This window comes from Lepisma saccharinum, chromosome 17 (genome assembly GCF_977018435.1).
Source record: "Lepisma saccharinum chromosome 17, izLepSacc3.1, whole genome shotgun sequence".
Classification (NCBI taxonomy): Eukaryota; Metazoa; Arthropoda; class Insecta; order Zygentoma; family Lepismatidae; genus Lepisma; species Lepisma saccharinum.
The window spans coordinates 45,093,315-45,109,739 of record NC_139245.1 but is presented as its reverse complement, the minus strand read 5'-3'; the positions used below and the strand labels follow the sequence as shown (position 1 = coordinate 45,109,739).

Below are 16,425 nucleotides of genomic sequence, written 5' to 3'. Positions count from 1 at the left end.
TCGAGCATCATGTGCCTCATTTCATTTCACCTGCAGACTGACCTTCTAGCAGCCCCGACCTCAACCTATTGGACTACAAATTGTGGTCGGTGCTTGAGGGCATCGTCTGCAAGAAAAGGCACCCCACAATTGCCAGTTTTAAGCATTTTGTGGTAGCAGCAGTGGCGGATTTTCCAGTGGACATCATGCATGCTGGAATAGATGAGTGGCCTGGACGACTTCGAGCGTTTGTGTGTGCCACAGGTGGCCATTTTGAAAACTGATTGGTGTTAAGTGTGGTCCATATAAGTGCCATGTAAAGTTACATTAATATATCTTTAACCACTGCTCAATTCTTTATTATTTACAATGTAACAATATTTATGGCGAGACTAGGCAGTTGGTTTACATTATACATACAGGATGACAATTAATGAACTATATGAAATAAAACAGTCATAATTTCTGAACGGTTCGTGTGATGATGTCCAAACTGCATGGCTGGCCACAGTGCATGATGGGAATTCGTATGCGTATGCGCACGCAACGTGTTGATGTCGGCCATTTGCAAGTGAAAATGTCACGGTCAGGAGTATTTTGGGGACCGCATTCTGGCTCTGGGGTACCCAGAGGCCACTGGAAGGGGGCTATGTTAAGGACAAGGTGTACAGAAATAACCCCAAAACCATTGCCGAGCTGAAAACTGCCATTCAGGAGGTCATTGACAGCATCGATGTTTCAACACTTCAGCGGGTCATGCAGAATTTTGATGTTCATCTGACCCACATCATCGCCAGAGATGGCAGACATATCGAACGTGTCATAACCTAAATCCGAATGTCTGTAGTGCCATTTACATGTGCAATACAGTTTGTGTACTACGTGGTTTGTCACTAATTTCAGTTTTATTTCATATAGTTCATTAATTGTCACCCTGTATATATAAATGCAAAAAATGCATCCTTTGTTTCTTTTATCCAAAACTAAATTGCAGTGATGGAAAATCCCTTTGAGGGCCAGTCCCAACCAGGCAACTTTCCACTACGCAACACGTGGTCAGAAGGTTAAGTCAATCAGAGTTTGCTTCCTCATCTTTGCAAATGGTTCCCCAATTGCCCTTAACAAAAGTGAGCAAGCTAACAATTCAACCATAAGTTCAGCACATCCTAATTGCGTGAAAGATGTTTTTTTTTTTTTACGGTCCAGTCCATGTGAAAAAATAAAAGTTGTGTATTCACATCTCACAAATCCCCTCATACCTCTTGCATTTGAATCCACTGTACATATGTACTGGCATGTCCAATGAAACCACCAAAATGGGAGACAAAACTGATCATTACTTAAGATGAAAAACTCAAAGCTAGAAGACAGTGTGTTTAAAAAAGAACGACCTCATTTTAAAACATTATATCTGTGCAACCACACACCGCCAGTGAACTTACACTACTTGAACTGCCGTAGTCTAGAGTTTTAAATGACTGCCACTCACTAGATACCACTAGTAGTGCCCAAATAGACTCTAACCTTAGTCGTTCACAAGATGGTGTCTATGCAACAGAAGAAGTTTTGTGTTCTCCAATTCAGCTAGACATTAACACTATTTGACTTCTTCTTGTGGGGATATGTAAAACAATGTTTATTGTTCCACCATTACCCATTGACTTAAATGAGCTCAAGGACAGAATCACGACTGCAGCAAATTTTGTGGAAGAAGACACTCTCAGATGAAGTGACGTGTTTGGAATGAATTCAGCTTTCATCTTAATGTTATCAGTGCAGCACGTGGAGGGCACATAGAGCATTTATAATAAGGTGAGTGAAACTCTAGGACTTACTTAATACTTTGTAAATTGTTGGGTACCTGCAACACATTTTCATTATTAAATATAATTACCGTATTGGCCCGAATATAAGCTGCATAATTTATCCAAATTTCAATTGTGAAATTATTCGCGAGGTCCCTTAAAAAAATTATGACATTTAGTCAAATCATATGCTGGTAAAAATGTGCTGATTTCTCATTTGAAATAATGATAATGCAAAAATAACATTGTTGTTTCTAACTGGGCATTGTAAAAACTGTTGGCATTCTCGATAACGTACTTTTTGATTTTATGTATTAAGATTGTGTTCATTCTTCTCTAAGCTTACACAGGTATTCATTTCTACTGAAGTGGATCTACAGGTTTGTTGCCAATATGAACAATCGTGTGGAGAAGAAAGTATCATCAAGCCTGGGAATAAGGTGTAGTTACGATGTAACTTCCAATCTTGCAGTTGTTCGTTATGCTAAAGCCAGAAGCAAAGGGGCCAGAAGGAAATATCTGAATCTGCCGGTAAATGGTTACCGATATTTTCTTCCCTCAGCTTATATTCGGGAGTGGCTTATATTCGAGTCAATACGGTATTTTAAATCGAGTCATTCCTTTTGAAACACACTGTATAACAGTTGAAAAAGTATTTCTTACATACTTTCAATTGATTTCCTGCTAATGCAAGCATTTCAACATGATAATTTTAGCCACTTTCTGGGCTTCAAAACATATAGGATACAGTTGAAACTGCACTTCACGTAATTTCACAAATAAATATTAATTCTTCTATTTCACTGTCGTAAGTTAACAGAAACCATGAAAATGGTAATGAAGATATAATACAATTGTAAGTCTGTACAACTGCTAGGAAATACAAGACAGGAACTATACCCATGGCAGAATATATGTCTAACAAAACATGCAATACATTTACATTCGATCAAACCGAGCTATTTTGGAAGAATATATTAAAGATACGAAATCTAGCATACAACTAAAGTCACTATCATCGTACCAAATGTTAATTCCACACTGGAATAAAGACAAAATATATTTACAACAGTTATTAAATTCCCAGAAATGGAGACTGTTAAAGCTATGTAATCTCATTGTTTTTGGAAAGATGCAAGGGACAGATTCCTGGGTAATTAGCTTTGGATAAAAGAACCAAATGAAAGGATTAATGTTAAAAAAAAAACCAACAGAACACAACACGCAGAAGACTTAACACAAAAAAGTTAACAGACTGTCAGAAAACAACAAAAGAACAGCACACACAGAGACGACAAACACAAGATGAACAAAAAACCACTGAAAAAAAAGCACACTGTGCAGTGCACCAAGGGGTTGTTTGTTTGGTCATTTGAGATTTTAGTAAGCAAGTGATAGTGACGACTTTCTTCCGTTCCTCTTTATCATGCATTTGGTGCAATTTTTTTTATAAGTTGCAAATAAACATTACTAACCTCGGAAATGGAAAGAGTTGCTGTGTTCTTGACCACACAGACTCATTGTCATCACTGCAGAAAGACATAAAAACAGAGAAATGATAAAAAGGGTTCTTTGGATTATCTCAAAAAACGAAAACTTTCTTTGCACAGGTCTCCAGAAAACCTTTGTGTTCTTCGAAAAAGGAACAGTAAATACTCATTACATGACTGGCACAAGGCCTATACAGTTTTCCCCAGTTTTGTGTACAGCATCTGCTGAAATGTTCATAATTCTATATGAACGATAATGCCACATTAATCCATCTAATCATGAGTTTTAATTTTACATGAAGGATGAGTGACACCACTACAGTGCTAAAATAACCCTATCCCCAAGAATGAAATCAAAAACTGCAAATTATTCAAAAGAAGCAAACAGTTCTGGAATAATTCAATACTATATACTTTTAATACTGCCTTGCTCAATGAGATTGAACTTATTCATGAAACTGATGAATGGACACTCACAAACATACATGCCCAGGCCAGGATTCGAACCCGGTACTCCTGGCATCGTAGCACAGGTTGTGAGGGCCTACCTACCACAGTGTTATTTTTATTCAAACACTTTTTATGGTTGGTCTGACTCCTTCAAGGAATATGCAATGGATGATATTTAACTTGACTTTGGGAAAAAACATCGTGAAGTCGGGCAAACAGAGTAGGGCCTCCCCGATGGTGCAGTGGTAGCGTCGTCGTCTTGTAATCAAGGGGTCCCGGGTTCCATACCCGGTGGAGGCACATAGTGATTCGGATCCTACTTTAAACTGTAGGTCTAGTCCCGATTAGCCTTAATATGCATAAAGTGGACTTAAAAACAACAAATCAAGCAATCGGGCAAACAGATTCCCGTATGTTAAGAAAAGAATATTTCTTCTTACAGCAAGAAATTTGCAATACTTTATGCATACACATTCCTCATATGAACATGATGATCATACCTTGAATCACTTTGGCAAAGATCATACGCATAATGCTTACCCAGCATGTTTTCAGTGCAGGATCTGATACATTTGCCTGAAATGTGGTGGCAAAGTGCGATTTCGCGCAATGAATTGGGGAAGTTGTTTCATGAATATCATCCATTGGTCTGTTCAGTCATGCGTACACTTCAGCTGTGTTGTGCACATCCGGATGGCTGAGAAAATCTCCGTAATAAAACTGTGAACAACACAACCTAGGCAGTACTCTTTATTCATCACAGCTTTATTTTAGAGATTTCCTCAGTCAAACTACGAGGGTCATTCGGAAAGTAACTTCAGTTTTGGCATAAAAGAAACACCAGGACATTGTGAGAGTTTTTATTATATACAACTGAAAGAGACAACTCTAAGCTATTTTTCTATATAAGCATTGTTGAAGCACTGTGCCCCTAGCCACTTCTTCATTTGTGGAAAGAGGTGATAATCGCTAGGGGCCAAATCTGGACAGTAAGAAGGGTGGTCAAACAATTCCCACTGAAAATGTTGGAGAAGGTCCTTTGTTCGAGCAGCAGTATGCAGGTGAGCATTATCATGCACGAGAACAATGCCAGAACTTAACATGCCACGTCACCTGTTTTGAATTGCTCGTCGCAAATTTTTCAAGGTTTCACAATACACAATAACCCCACTCTTCCGCGTGATAGAGTGAAACTGAACCAACAACAACATTGTCTACTGTGAGCTGAAGGACAGTGTTACTGCATGGCTGAATGCACAGGTGGCAGATTTCTTTGACATGGGTATTGTAAACCTTGTTCGCTGATCTGGTAAGAAAAATAGCTGAGTTGTCTTTTTCAGTTGTATATAATAAAAACTCTCACAATGTCCTGGTGTTTCTTTTATGCCCAAACTGAAGTTACTTTCCGAATGACCCTCATAGTAGTCTGTAATCATTTGTTTCATTCTTCATATTTCTCACTCACACAGGGTTTTTGCACAACATAACCTCAGAACACACAGAGAGAACACTACACTATGATAAAAGCAATGGTAGTAAAAATCTAATCTCATTGAATATAAATCACAACCACTATTTACACCTGTGCATTTTCACAAAGGCTCATTTCATTCATTGGCTCCATTTAAAAAAGTTTTATTCTTGGTTGAGTAGGTGCTACATACACTATATGGACCAAGCAAGCCGGGTGACTAAAATGTGCCCCTGCCTATCCCCCTACCACACATGCATTATTATTATTATTATTGTTTAAAACTGTACAGCATGTTGGAAAATAAATACAGAACATGGGAACATGTAATATGAAACTATTTGGCATAGCATCTGTGCCACTCATCCTTTTCAAAAGTTGCAAATTTTCCTCCAAATTGAAAAAGTTATTTATTAAGTGTATTTCTAATTGATTTAATGGGACATCTAGGTATAAAATATGTAAACTGGTTCAAGCTAGTCATATTATGAACAAATAGTAGTTATCCTTATATTATCTACTATGTAGGAATGGATTTTCATACAAAACTTCAGATCAAGTTAATTCAACCACTATGCTCTGTCATGTGTGTATAAATTTAACGCAAATATTCCCTGCTCCCAAACTATTACTTGTGGCTAGTTTGAATGTTTCCAAATGCTACAGGACTGTATAAACATTTTTGTACAAACAATATTTCTGTATTACTTTTATTCACTCACACTGAGAAAAATTCATTCTATGCTAAAACTAATTGGATCTGAGGAAACTGTGCAAATACTATCATGTTAAGTTTTTGATTGCAAACTATACCTTTGCATATGAATATCTAGCAACTACTTTACGAACAAAAAAGTTCAAAATCAAATACTGAAAAAATAATGAATACGAAAATATCTGGAGTGATTTCAATTTTAGAACAAAAATTAGGTCTACAGAAAAGCTCACTGGTCATGTAGAATATTTTCACACACATGGAAAAAATTAAACACAAATTCACACAAAATAAAATCAATACTTCATCAACTGAAATTGGGGGATGATTCTGAAGGAGCAAACATATTTTACAGAGAAAAGTAATGAATGAAAAATATGGCTGAACATTTATACAACAAGAAACATTGAACTTATCTTCAGAGTATAAATCCACTATTAAATATAAGGTAAAAAAAGAGGTGAAATTCTGGATATTGGGAGTAAGTAAATACATGTAGATAAAGCATATTCAAATAAATTTCCTCTTGCGTTTAAATGCTTGAATGAGCTGATTAAAATTAAATAAAATGTCTTTATCTAAGCATGACTACCGTTAGTGCTGTTAAAAGGAGTGTGCTAAAATTCAGTTTTCCTACTTGGTCTTTATCAAGCCAGGCAATGAAAAAAATACTGCCTGAAAAGGCTTTTGTTTAAGATTGTACAGTAATTACTTTATGGTTTATTAATGGTCAACGATAATTATTATCATTCATGATGGATTTTCTAAAACAGATAAATTCTAAAGTGAACCCTGCAGCCTTGTACTGCTCAAATCTTCTAAATCCCTAACTCACAATCAGCTCAACAGTAGCTTCAGAGTTGACAAAATAATGATATCCAATTCGTGACCATCATCATTCCTTTCATGTACACTCCTGTTCAGATGAAGTGGACAATACTTCAACTGTCCAAACTAATAAAATGTGCCACTTTATGTGAACAGGAGTGTATCCTCTTACTTGCAATAAAATCAAGATACAAATACAGCACGAAAACAAAAGCCCATAAAGAACTACAGTGGAGCTGCAATTATATGTTTTTCAGAGGACCAAGCTGAAAAGGTTTAAAATGTGGAAAAATGTAAAACCGAGGGAAATTTTATAACATATTGCTGTGTTTGGACCATCAAGATTGAATATATAATGTGGAAAAATGTAAAATCCGGGAACATAAAATTGGACTGAATTAGTTTATTTTACATCGATTTTCTGTCTCTTTTGGCTAATTGCGACGATGAGGACGAGTGATGATATGATGAAGAGGCACTCACAAAGAACACCCATGACCAGTCTGGTATTCAAACCTGGAACCTCTGACATTGTAGGCTGCTGTTAACCTCTCTGCCATGGCAGTCGGCATATCATTAGGACAGAAGGTAAACACTCAGCAGAAATTGGAGTCACTCCTAACCTGGAATGGACTCAGTTTCTCAGTGCTAGCAAGTGTTTTTATCTTTTCTCCTGATGACGTACAGTAGATGCAATATTGTTAAAATGTCAATAGTCTCTTATAGCCTTTTAGTTTCATGCTCTGCTTGTATCCTGATTTTATGACATGTAAGACTATATGCTTCCTAAATTAGGACTCTTCTCATGTTCGACACAATTTATTGGATTAATTTAATTTGTCATTGCTTGGCATTCATCTCTTATACACTTACCTTCATTAATATTCCATTTCAAAGTTCTCATTAAGATTAACTAAAAAGTTCTGTGCTTTACAAATTCTGAATGTTACAATACAAAAGCATATCACATGCTGACTTGTACAATTTGGTGCTCGTATACAAGAAATGAACATTTGCTACATTCACTCACACATTTCATATGTAATTTACATATATAGTGAGTGAAAAGGGGGAGGGGAGAGGAGGGGGGGCAGAAGGACTAAATAGCAAATGAGAAGGAAAAAGAAAACCCTCACCATGGCTCCGGGCTGCATCTTCAAAAGGCAGAAATGGAAGATACTTCTGTTTCCACCTTTTTTGTGCAACTGAAGATACAACCATAAAAATTTGAAATTTCCCCTTTTCCACTGCATGGCAACTATTTTTATTCGTGAGAATGCAGGACCGGCACAAAAATTCAAATTATACAAATGGAAGAGGACATTGTGTGGAACTGAACAATGTAGGTCATGTGTACCAGGGATTGGTAGGAAAGAGGAAAAAAACCAGTATTATTCTACATGTGTCATAAGGCTACATTGACAGTACAAAAACAAAAGAGGTGCACACAAAGCATTTTATGAACACTCAAAGTAGTCCCCCAGAGCTTCCACAACACGTATTGTATTTGGTATGACTTTTTTTTTTAATTGACAGTGTAGCCTTGAGACTAATATGCGCATGTACAGTGGAACGTCAATTTTACATTTTTCAGGGGACCAAGCTGCATAAACATAAAATGCGAGAAATTTTATAACATTTTGCTATGTTGGGACCGTCAGGCTTGAATGTATAATGCAGGCAAATGTAAAATCCGAAAACGTAAAATCGGGGTTCTACTGCATGGTTGTTTTTTTTTTTTTTTTTTTTTTCCCTCCCTACCAACACCTGGTACATATATATTTCAAATTTTTGTGCCAGTCCTGCATTCTCGTGCCCGCGAGCAAAAATAAATAAATAAATAAATAAATAAATATAAATATATATATATATATATATATATATATATATATATATATATATATATATACACACACAGGGTGGTGCAAAATTCCGTTTACAACGCGGAGGAGGTGAATCGCCAAGTGAAATGAAGACGAAAATGTAAATGGAATTTTGTCGAATGACGCAGCGTGTCAGAGCTAGAGGATGCCGAAATCGTGTGAAAATGGACTTCACACCTCCATATGCAGACAAATAGTACTCATGAAGAAGATGCGGCACGATATCCCCAAAGAAAACACACCTGGGTTAGCGAATGATGCACAAATCGAGTGTCGAAAATGAATGCGGCAGGGATTCCCCACAAGAAGTGAGGGATTCCCGGGAATATGTCCGACATGGAACGCAGGAACCAACGGGGGTACAAAGGGAAATGACGGAGGTCACAGCACATGAAGAACATTTCGCCAGGAAGTGTCCGAAAAGCAGGCTGCAGAAGGGGATTCCCCAGAGAAGAGGGGACACAGACAACATGTGCAAGAGGTGTATGATGACAAACACGTACACAAGTATTATCCAAGGCTGTACGTAGAAATGAAATACGTACGTACACGTGATAGAACGACCAGCACGTACTGATATCGGCTGCAAATACTACGACGGAAGACGTAGTAGTACATAAAGCTCCGGTAGAGGCGCTCAGCGGGATGCTACCTGCCCCTGCCCGCTATTGCTGGTATACGTACATACAAACAACGCGTCAGTGTACGCAACTAGCGATCTGCCTGTCAGTTACGCGTGTTGTCGCAAGGTGTTCATCCTGAGGCATGTGGTGAAATTGAGCACATTGCTAAAGTGACTGTACGTAGTGCGTACCATCTGTGTTGTCTGTACGGGGTGGACACCTGTGTGGAATGTTCAGTGCTGTAGTCGTGAACGGTACACCACAAGTTAGTTTCGTACGTATTCGTGTGCTCCTTTGTGAGCCTGACAATGGCGACATACACCACCAACGAGCTTGCCGATATGCATCTCGTTTACGGTGAGACACACCAAAACAGCCATCAGGCAAGGCGTGTGTATCGCGAACGATTTCCAAATCGGCGCCTACCATCACATGTCCTGTTTCAACAGGTGGATGCTCGTTTACGTGAAACTGGATCTGTACGACCTAGGGTGTGGGATCGTGGCAGACCGCGCAGTGTGCGCAGTGTTCAATTTGAGGAGGAAGTGTTGGACAGGATACGGGAGACGCCAGGCACCAGCACCCGTGCCATTGCCCATGTGCGACACACGCACCATACCAATGTATTACGCATGCTGCACGATGAGGGTATGCACCCATACAAAGTGCAGAGGGTGCAACACCTGCAGCCGACGGACTTTCCCCTACGCCTTGATTTTTGTCAGTGGTATTTGCAACAAACCCTTGCAAACCCCAATTTTCCAAATGTAGTGTTGTGGACCGACGAGGCACTATTCACCAGAGAAGGCGTCTTCAATACCCATAATAGTCACGTGTGGGATGTGCAAAACCCGCATGCAATCATTGAGCGTCATTTTCAGCGACGGTTCGCAGTGAATGTGTGGTGTGGCATTGTCGGGGACAACCTGATAGGTCCGTACGTGTTGCCCAATACTTTGTCCGGTGGGAACTATTGTGTGTTCCTACGGGAAGTTCTACCTGAACTGTTGGAAAATGTGCCCCTTGCAATTAGGCAAGATGTATGGTATCAACATGACGGTGCCCCTGCACATTTTGACCGCCGAGCCAGAGCTGTACTCAACAATGCATACGGTGATAGATGGATTGGTAGGCGTGGACCTGTACTGTGGCCACCTCGGTCACCCGACCTCACAATGCTAGATTTCTTCTTCTGGGGCGAAATGAAGAGGCTGGTCTACGAAACCCCGGTGGAAAGTGTGGAGGACCTCGTTGCTCGAGTTACCGTCGCTGCTGGGATGATCACTGACATGCCCAACATATTTGAGCATACCAGAGCGTCCCTGCTACGCCGATGCCGTCTGTGTGTAGATGTGGTTGGTGGACATTTTCAACAACATCTGTGATATGTATCGTATGTCATTTCCACAGCCAATAAAGAATACTACTTGCGTACGTGTGTGTCATCATACACCTCTTGCACATGTTGTCTGTGTCCCCTCTTCTCTGGGGAATCCCCTTCTGCAGCCTGCTTTTCGGACACTTCCTGGCGAAATGTTCTTCATGTGCTGTGACCTCCGTCATTTCCCTTTGTACCCCCGTTGGTTCCTGCGTTCCATGTCGGACATATTCCCGGGAATCCCTCACTTCTTGTGGGGAATCCCTGCCGCATTCATTTTCGACACTCGATTTGTGCATCATTCGCTAACCCAGGTGTGTTTTCTTTGGGGATATCGTGCCGCATCTTCTTCATGAGTACTATTTGTCTGCATATGGAGGTGTGAAGTCCATTTTCACACGATTTCGGCATCCTCTAGCTCTGACACGCTGCGTCATTCGACAAAATTCCATTTACATTTTCGTCTTCATTTCACTTGGCGATTCACCTCCTCCGCGTTGTAAACGGAATTTTGCACCACCCTGTGTATATGTATATGTATATATATATATATATATATATATATTGGTTTTATCTCAACTGATAACAGAACATGGTAGTGAAGGTGCTTCTTGGTGCTCTAGAAAAGCAGAAACTGCATCTACTATTAATTTCCTATCAAATATATATTCAAAATACTATAAATGTCACTAATTACTTTCATTTGTAAATACAGATGTTGAAGAAACACCGGGTACAATATTTTGAGAATAATAACCGACCTCTCTGGAAATGTGGTTTACCGAGGTTGTAGACGGAGAGTAGTGAGTACATTCCTTGTTGTGACATAGCAGCAAAGGACCCATGCATGTTTTTCTGCATATGTAACTTTTATATCATGTTACATACCAAGTAGAAAAGAGTATCACAAAACAAACATTGTGTATGTATGTCACACTCAATTTAAGCTATCCAGAATATTACTGCAAACTGCTCTATCAATGTTACAAAATACATGAAAAGTATTATGTACCTATAAGGTGCCTGTGAAGATCAGGATATAATAGATACATGTATGTCTATTTTTCAGTTTCTTATGACAATTAAAGAAGTGCAATTCCAACTGTTGTATATGCACAAAATCTAAATAAATGTTTACAAGTTATTTTTTAATTTATATTATTAACATGAGTGAAGAAATGCTAGTTTTCAAGCTACTAAGTGCTCAAAATATGGGTGCAAAAATACTGCTCTCTTACCCTTATTTTCATAAGTGCATGTACATAACAGAATATTAATATATATAATGAAATAAATAGTCATTGTACAGAAGCTGGAAAGAACCAAAGTTCTGAAGGCTGACAGTACATAACATAACATAACATCACACCTTGTAAATTGTAACAGTGTGGTGCACTGGTACATTTATGAATGAAGAGCTAGTGAAAAAAATCTGCTTATATGAAGCTAATGTCAGATTATGAATACGAAACCAAGTTGAAATACAACTTCGGTTCAAAGTTCAGACATGTATTTGATAAATTAAATTAGGCACACACAGGAGATGTACTACGTAGATTTTCCCTGAAAATCTACATGTATTTGATATTTATATAAAATTATTTAATGCATACAAGTAAAGAATTCCATGCACTTGTGGAAAAGAAAAAGTTTTGAGAGACAAAACAAGCAATTTTCATGTGTATGTAAAATTGTTGCAATTCTACTACATCTGCATATGTTAGACAACAAAGCAAAGCAAATAAAAGAAGCTGATAAAATAAACATCATTCTGTTTGTAACTTAGTAAACTCAATACTACAGTTATAGTTTTATGTACAAAAACATAACACCAACTTTTCTTGTAAAATAACTAAAATAAATTCAATAAAATACAGTATATGTAGTACATTGGTGCCGTAGTACATTGGTGAAGAACAACACTTTTATGCAAACTGCATGAACTCATACAAAGAACAAAAACACTTTCCGTTCATTTCGAAGTTTTCGATTGTTACCAAAATATACTAACTTTTAGTTCCACTTCAATTTAAGAAATCAACAACCACGAGAAACTTGTTAACAAAAGTTCAATTTCAGGATAAACTGTTCAATGTGTAAATTACAAATGACATGCAATTAAACTTTTGGAACAATTACCAAAATGTAAAAAAGGAAGAAGGAGGGAGGAGCAAAGAACAATATCATATTCGAGACTGGTACCATGATACGCAAAGATAAAAAAAAAAAATACCCTGTGACCTTGACCTATTTAGTAAGCAGTGTGTGAATAATGACAGTGAACAAACCATGCAAATAAAAATGGTATTTATGCACACAATTGTGCTCGATTCTTGTATCAATTTTCTTTTCATTTGATTTGGTTTTGATTTTTTGTTATTTAGCATAGCTTTTCTGTTTAAGTCTAATGGTGATGATGAGGCTGAGTGATGATATGATGAAATTGATGAAGGGACACACTTAAAGAACATCCATGACTAGGTTGGGATTTGTTCCCAGGAACCTTGGCATTGTAGCATGCAGTGCTAACTACACTAACACCAGGCACATATTTAGAAATATGTTTCGGAGGGGGTTCCAAACCAAGTGTCTCACTAATAATAATAATGTCTGAATTAAAATAATTGCATTAAATCAAATTAATATTAATTGCAATATATAAATTAATATTGTATTATTACATGAATAGGTAATAAGAAGGTATAATAATAATAATAAAGATATAACAGCGCATATTCATTATGTAGCTTACCTGTAGTTAAATTCGGAATAATTTATGTAAAAACAAGTGCTCTGGTAATGAAATTAATGTCGAATACATGAAAAATTGAATATTTATTGAATGACAAAAACAATGTTAGATGCAGTTGGAGAAAAGTAAAGTTTCTGATTAATATTTTATTCACATTATTATGAGTAGTAGTGTGTATAAATTTTTGAAAGCTGTGCCTCCCTAATGGCACAGTGATAGCGTCATCGCCTTGTAAGCCAGGTTCAATACCCGGTGGAGACACACAGTCTCGGATCCCACTTTAAACTGTAGGTCCAGTCCCAATTAGCCTTACTGTGCATAAGTGGACTTAAAACACCAACTCAATCAATCATAACTCAAAGCTGTATGATCTCAGTATAATCCTTGCCTTCCAATACGTTCAGAGGAAATTAATAACCATCGATTATACAACAAATGCTAAACAAGCATATTTCATTATTTAATTTTAGTACTTAGTAAGCCTTTTGGGGGGGAATCTGTCCTTGTCTGCCACAGAGGTCAGGTTCTATCAATTTTCCAATAACAAATATGTCAGTAACACAAAACAATTATAAACAGTTGTCAATGTTTAATCATTTGTGCTTGTAGATTATAAAGAAAATGTACACCTCTTGCATGTAGTACAGATTTTGTTGATTTTACTTAAAAATGTATTGCTTGTGCTCTTACACACTTCTAATATCTATAATTTTTTTTTCCTTCTTACCAAAATACAATGCTCAATTCAATAACTATGTCCCAATATTCATCCGAGTACTGCATGTTCCACAACTAGGCAAATGCAAATTCCTTTCGAAGTTCAGTTAATGGGAATGTGCAGATTTGTGTTAGTTCTCTATCCTCATTACCACATTATTTAGTTATGCTAAGCAAAGGCAAGTGGCAATTTGTTAATGGCTACGGGTGTAATAACTGAAGATTCTGAGCCTAGAGAGCCTTGTTCAGCACGAAAAAATCACAATAGGGAGATTTTGCATTCTACATTTGCCTACACATGAAAAAAAAGTTATAGATAGGTCAACAAACATCTTCACTCGAAGGACTTATTGTGGGAGAACATCACTTTAGCAATGCAAATAAATATTATATTTTTTAATTTTTGTCTTGTACATATGCTGCAAGTGTATATGTATCATTCAATAATAAACTAAATGTAAAAAGATAAATGTAATAAATGTCATTATTACTATAGACTTAATTTCGGACACCCATACTAAAGCAAATAAGAAGTGCAAATGCTCATGCTCCTATTCTTCACTTTCCTTTAGAAGAAAAAAGTTCAGAAGAAAAAAAAACACTAGTCAAAGCTTCATGTCTCCAAATAAACAAATATTTTTTTAAAAAAAAGAAATCAAATTCCAGCAGTATGCAGGATTATAATTCAACGTAAAATAAACTAAGTGCAGAAAATATATATATAAATATTGCAATCAAAAGTTACTAAAAATGCAAACACTAAAATTAAAAACAACAATACATATAAGAAATATAAGCTGCAGCACTATCGTATTGACAATTCATTAATTGCAGAATTGAATGCACTAAAGAAAGAACCTATTCACTACATCTACTGTGCAACTAACTGCTTTATACTGTAACTGTGCACTGCAAGTCAAATTTGCCACATTGAGTGGATTTAACGAAAATCTTCTCTACAAAATGTGAAGAGCAATTTTAGTTTACAGCTTATATAAACTTCAAATATATAATAAATACTATACCTACAGGAAAAGTTCATTACAAAAGAAAACTCACTAAATTAGCACTAATTCTTCAAATAAAATAAACGAAATTCCATAAAAATCTAGATTTGTAAAAAATATTGGAAATCATCCATTTTTGAAAATTTTTCACAAAATCACCAAACTTTATGAAATGAATCACATATGAGATTTGAGGTATTTGTTTCATTTTTTCCTCAATGTGAACTACATTTTCTAGTATGGAAAAGTTATGATTTATGAAGAGGGAGTGAAGTGCCATTATTAAAACACGTGGCTGTTCTGTACTACAATATCTGGATGGCATCTAAAACCATTTTTCCTGTGGCACACTACAGTTACGATTTTAAAATACATTTACAAAAGGCTGCTAAGTTTACACATTTGAATGGTTACCTTGATTGTTTATTTATTTGTGTAATTGAAACTCATAAGAATGGCTATTGGCAGCAAAGTAAGGAACAAATTTAAAGTATATAATTGCCCCCCCCCCTTTCCTCACAACACACACACACAAAAAAAATCCTGCATTATTTTGGTAATTAATATCTTGCAGGAAAAACAAATTTCATCAAACCACAATCATTCTTGTGATAAAATAAAAATAAAACCCATACGTGTTCAAGACCTTAATTTCATAAGTAAACTTCTTCATCATTGCCAGACCCTACACGATAGAATCTATCCCTAAATACTTGTCTAAAAATAAAATCTTACTATGGTGATTTTCATTTTTTCCATTAAATATCTCCTTTTGTACCTCAGCATTTAAATCCTGTTTCAGGTAATGAAAAAACATGGTAGCAAAGTAATATATTGGAATAAAGTATTTATTTATCCGCAAAATTGCAATAAAACAGCTATATTTTTTACTGTATGCTGCTTGTTTAGTTTAGTTCCTGGTCATGTTCTGTTAGTATGTGGCATACGAAGATATTTTAGTAACTTGTAACTGAACTAAAAATTATTCTGACTAACATTTGTTTTTACATTTTCCTAACTGATTAATGTATACGTAACATGTATGGGTTTTAATGATCCTACTGCAAGGCAATAACATCCTTACAATTCCAAACTGTACTTAGATATTGCTTCTGCTTTGTACAAAAGAGCACTTTATATTTTAAAGATACAGTCAGGGTTTTCAACATTTCCTGGAAGCAAGTGAAATTTTGAGGTGGTAGGAGGAAGGATATTTTCCCACATTTCAGTTATCCTCAAAATATGATGAATCCACTCACCAACAGGAAATCAGTACCTTATAGTTTAGAAAGTGTGTATTATTCCAGTAAACTTCGAATCGCTGGAT

At 36.7% G+C, this 16,425-nt stretch overlaps 1 protein-coding gene across 8 annotated transcripts in view; it reads right to left on the bottom strand.

Moving 5' to 3' along the window:
* pnut (septin 7-like protein pnut) overlaps positions 1–16,425 on the bottom strand; it is a 244,743-nt gene that overhangs the window by 13,432 nt on the left and 214,886 nt on the right. The window contains exon 11 of one of the 8 annotated variants that reach the window (XM_083139388.1): positions 3,260–3,313. The exons of the other annotated variants lie outside the window; for them this stretch is intronic. Coding sequence (XP_082995514.1) covers positions 3,260–3,313 — 54 coding nt within the window. The remainder of the gene's footprint in view (positions 1–3,259; positions 3,314–16,425) is intronic. 8 annotated transcript variants of the gene reach the window in all.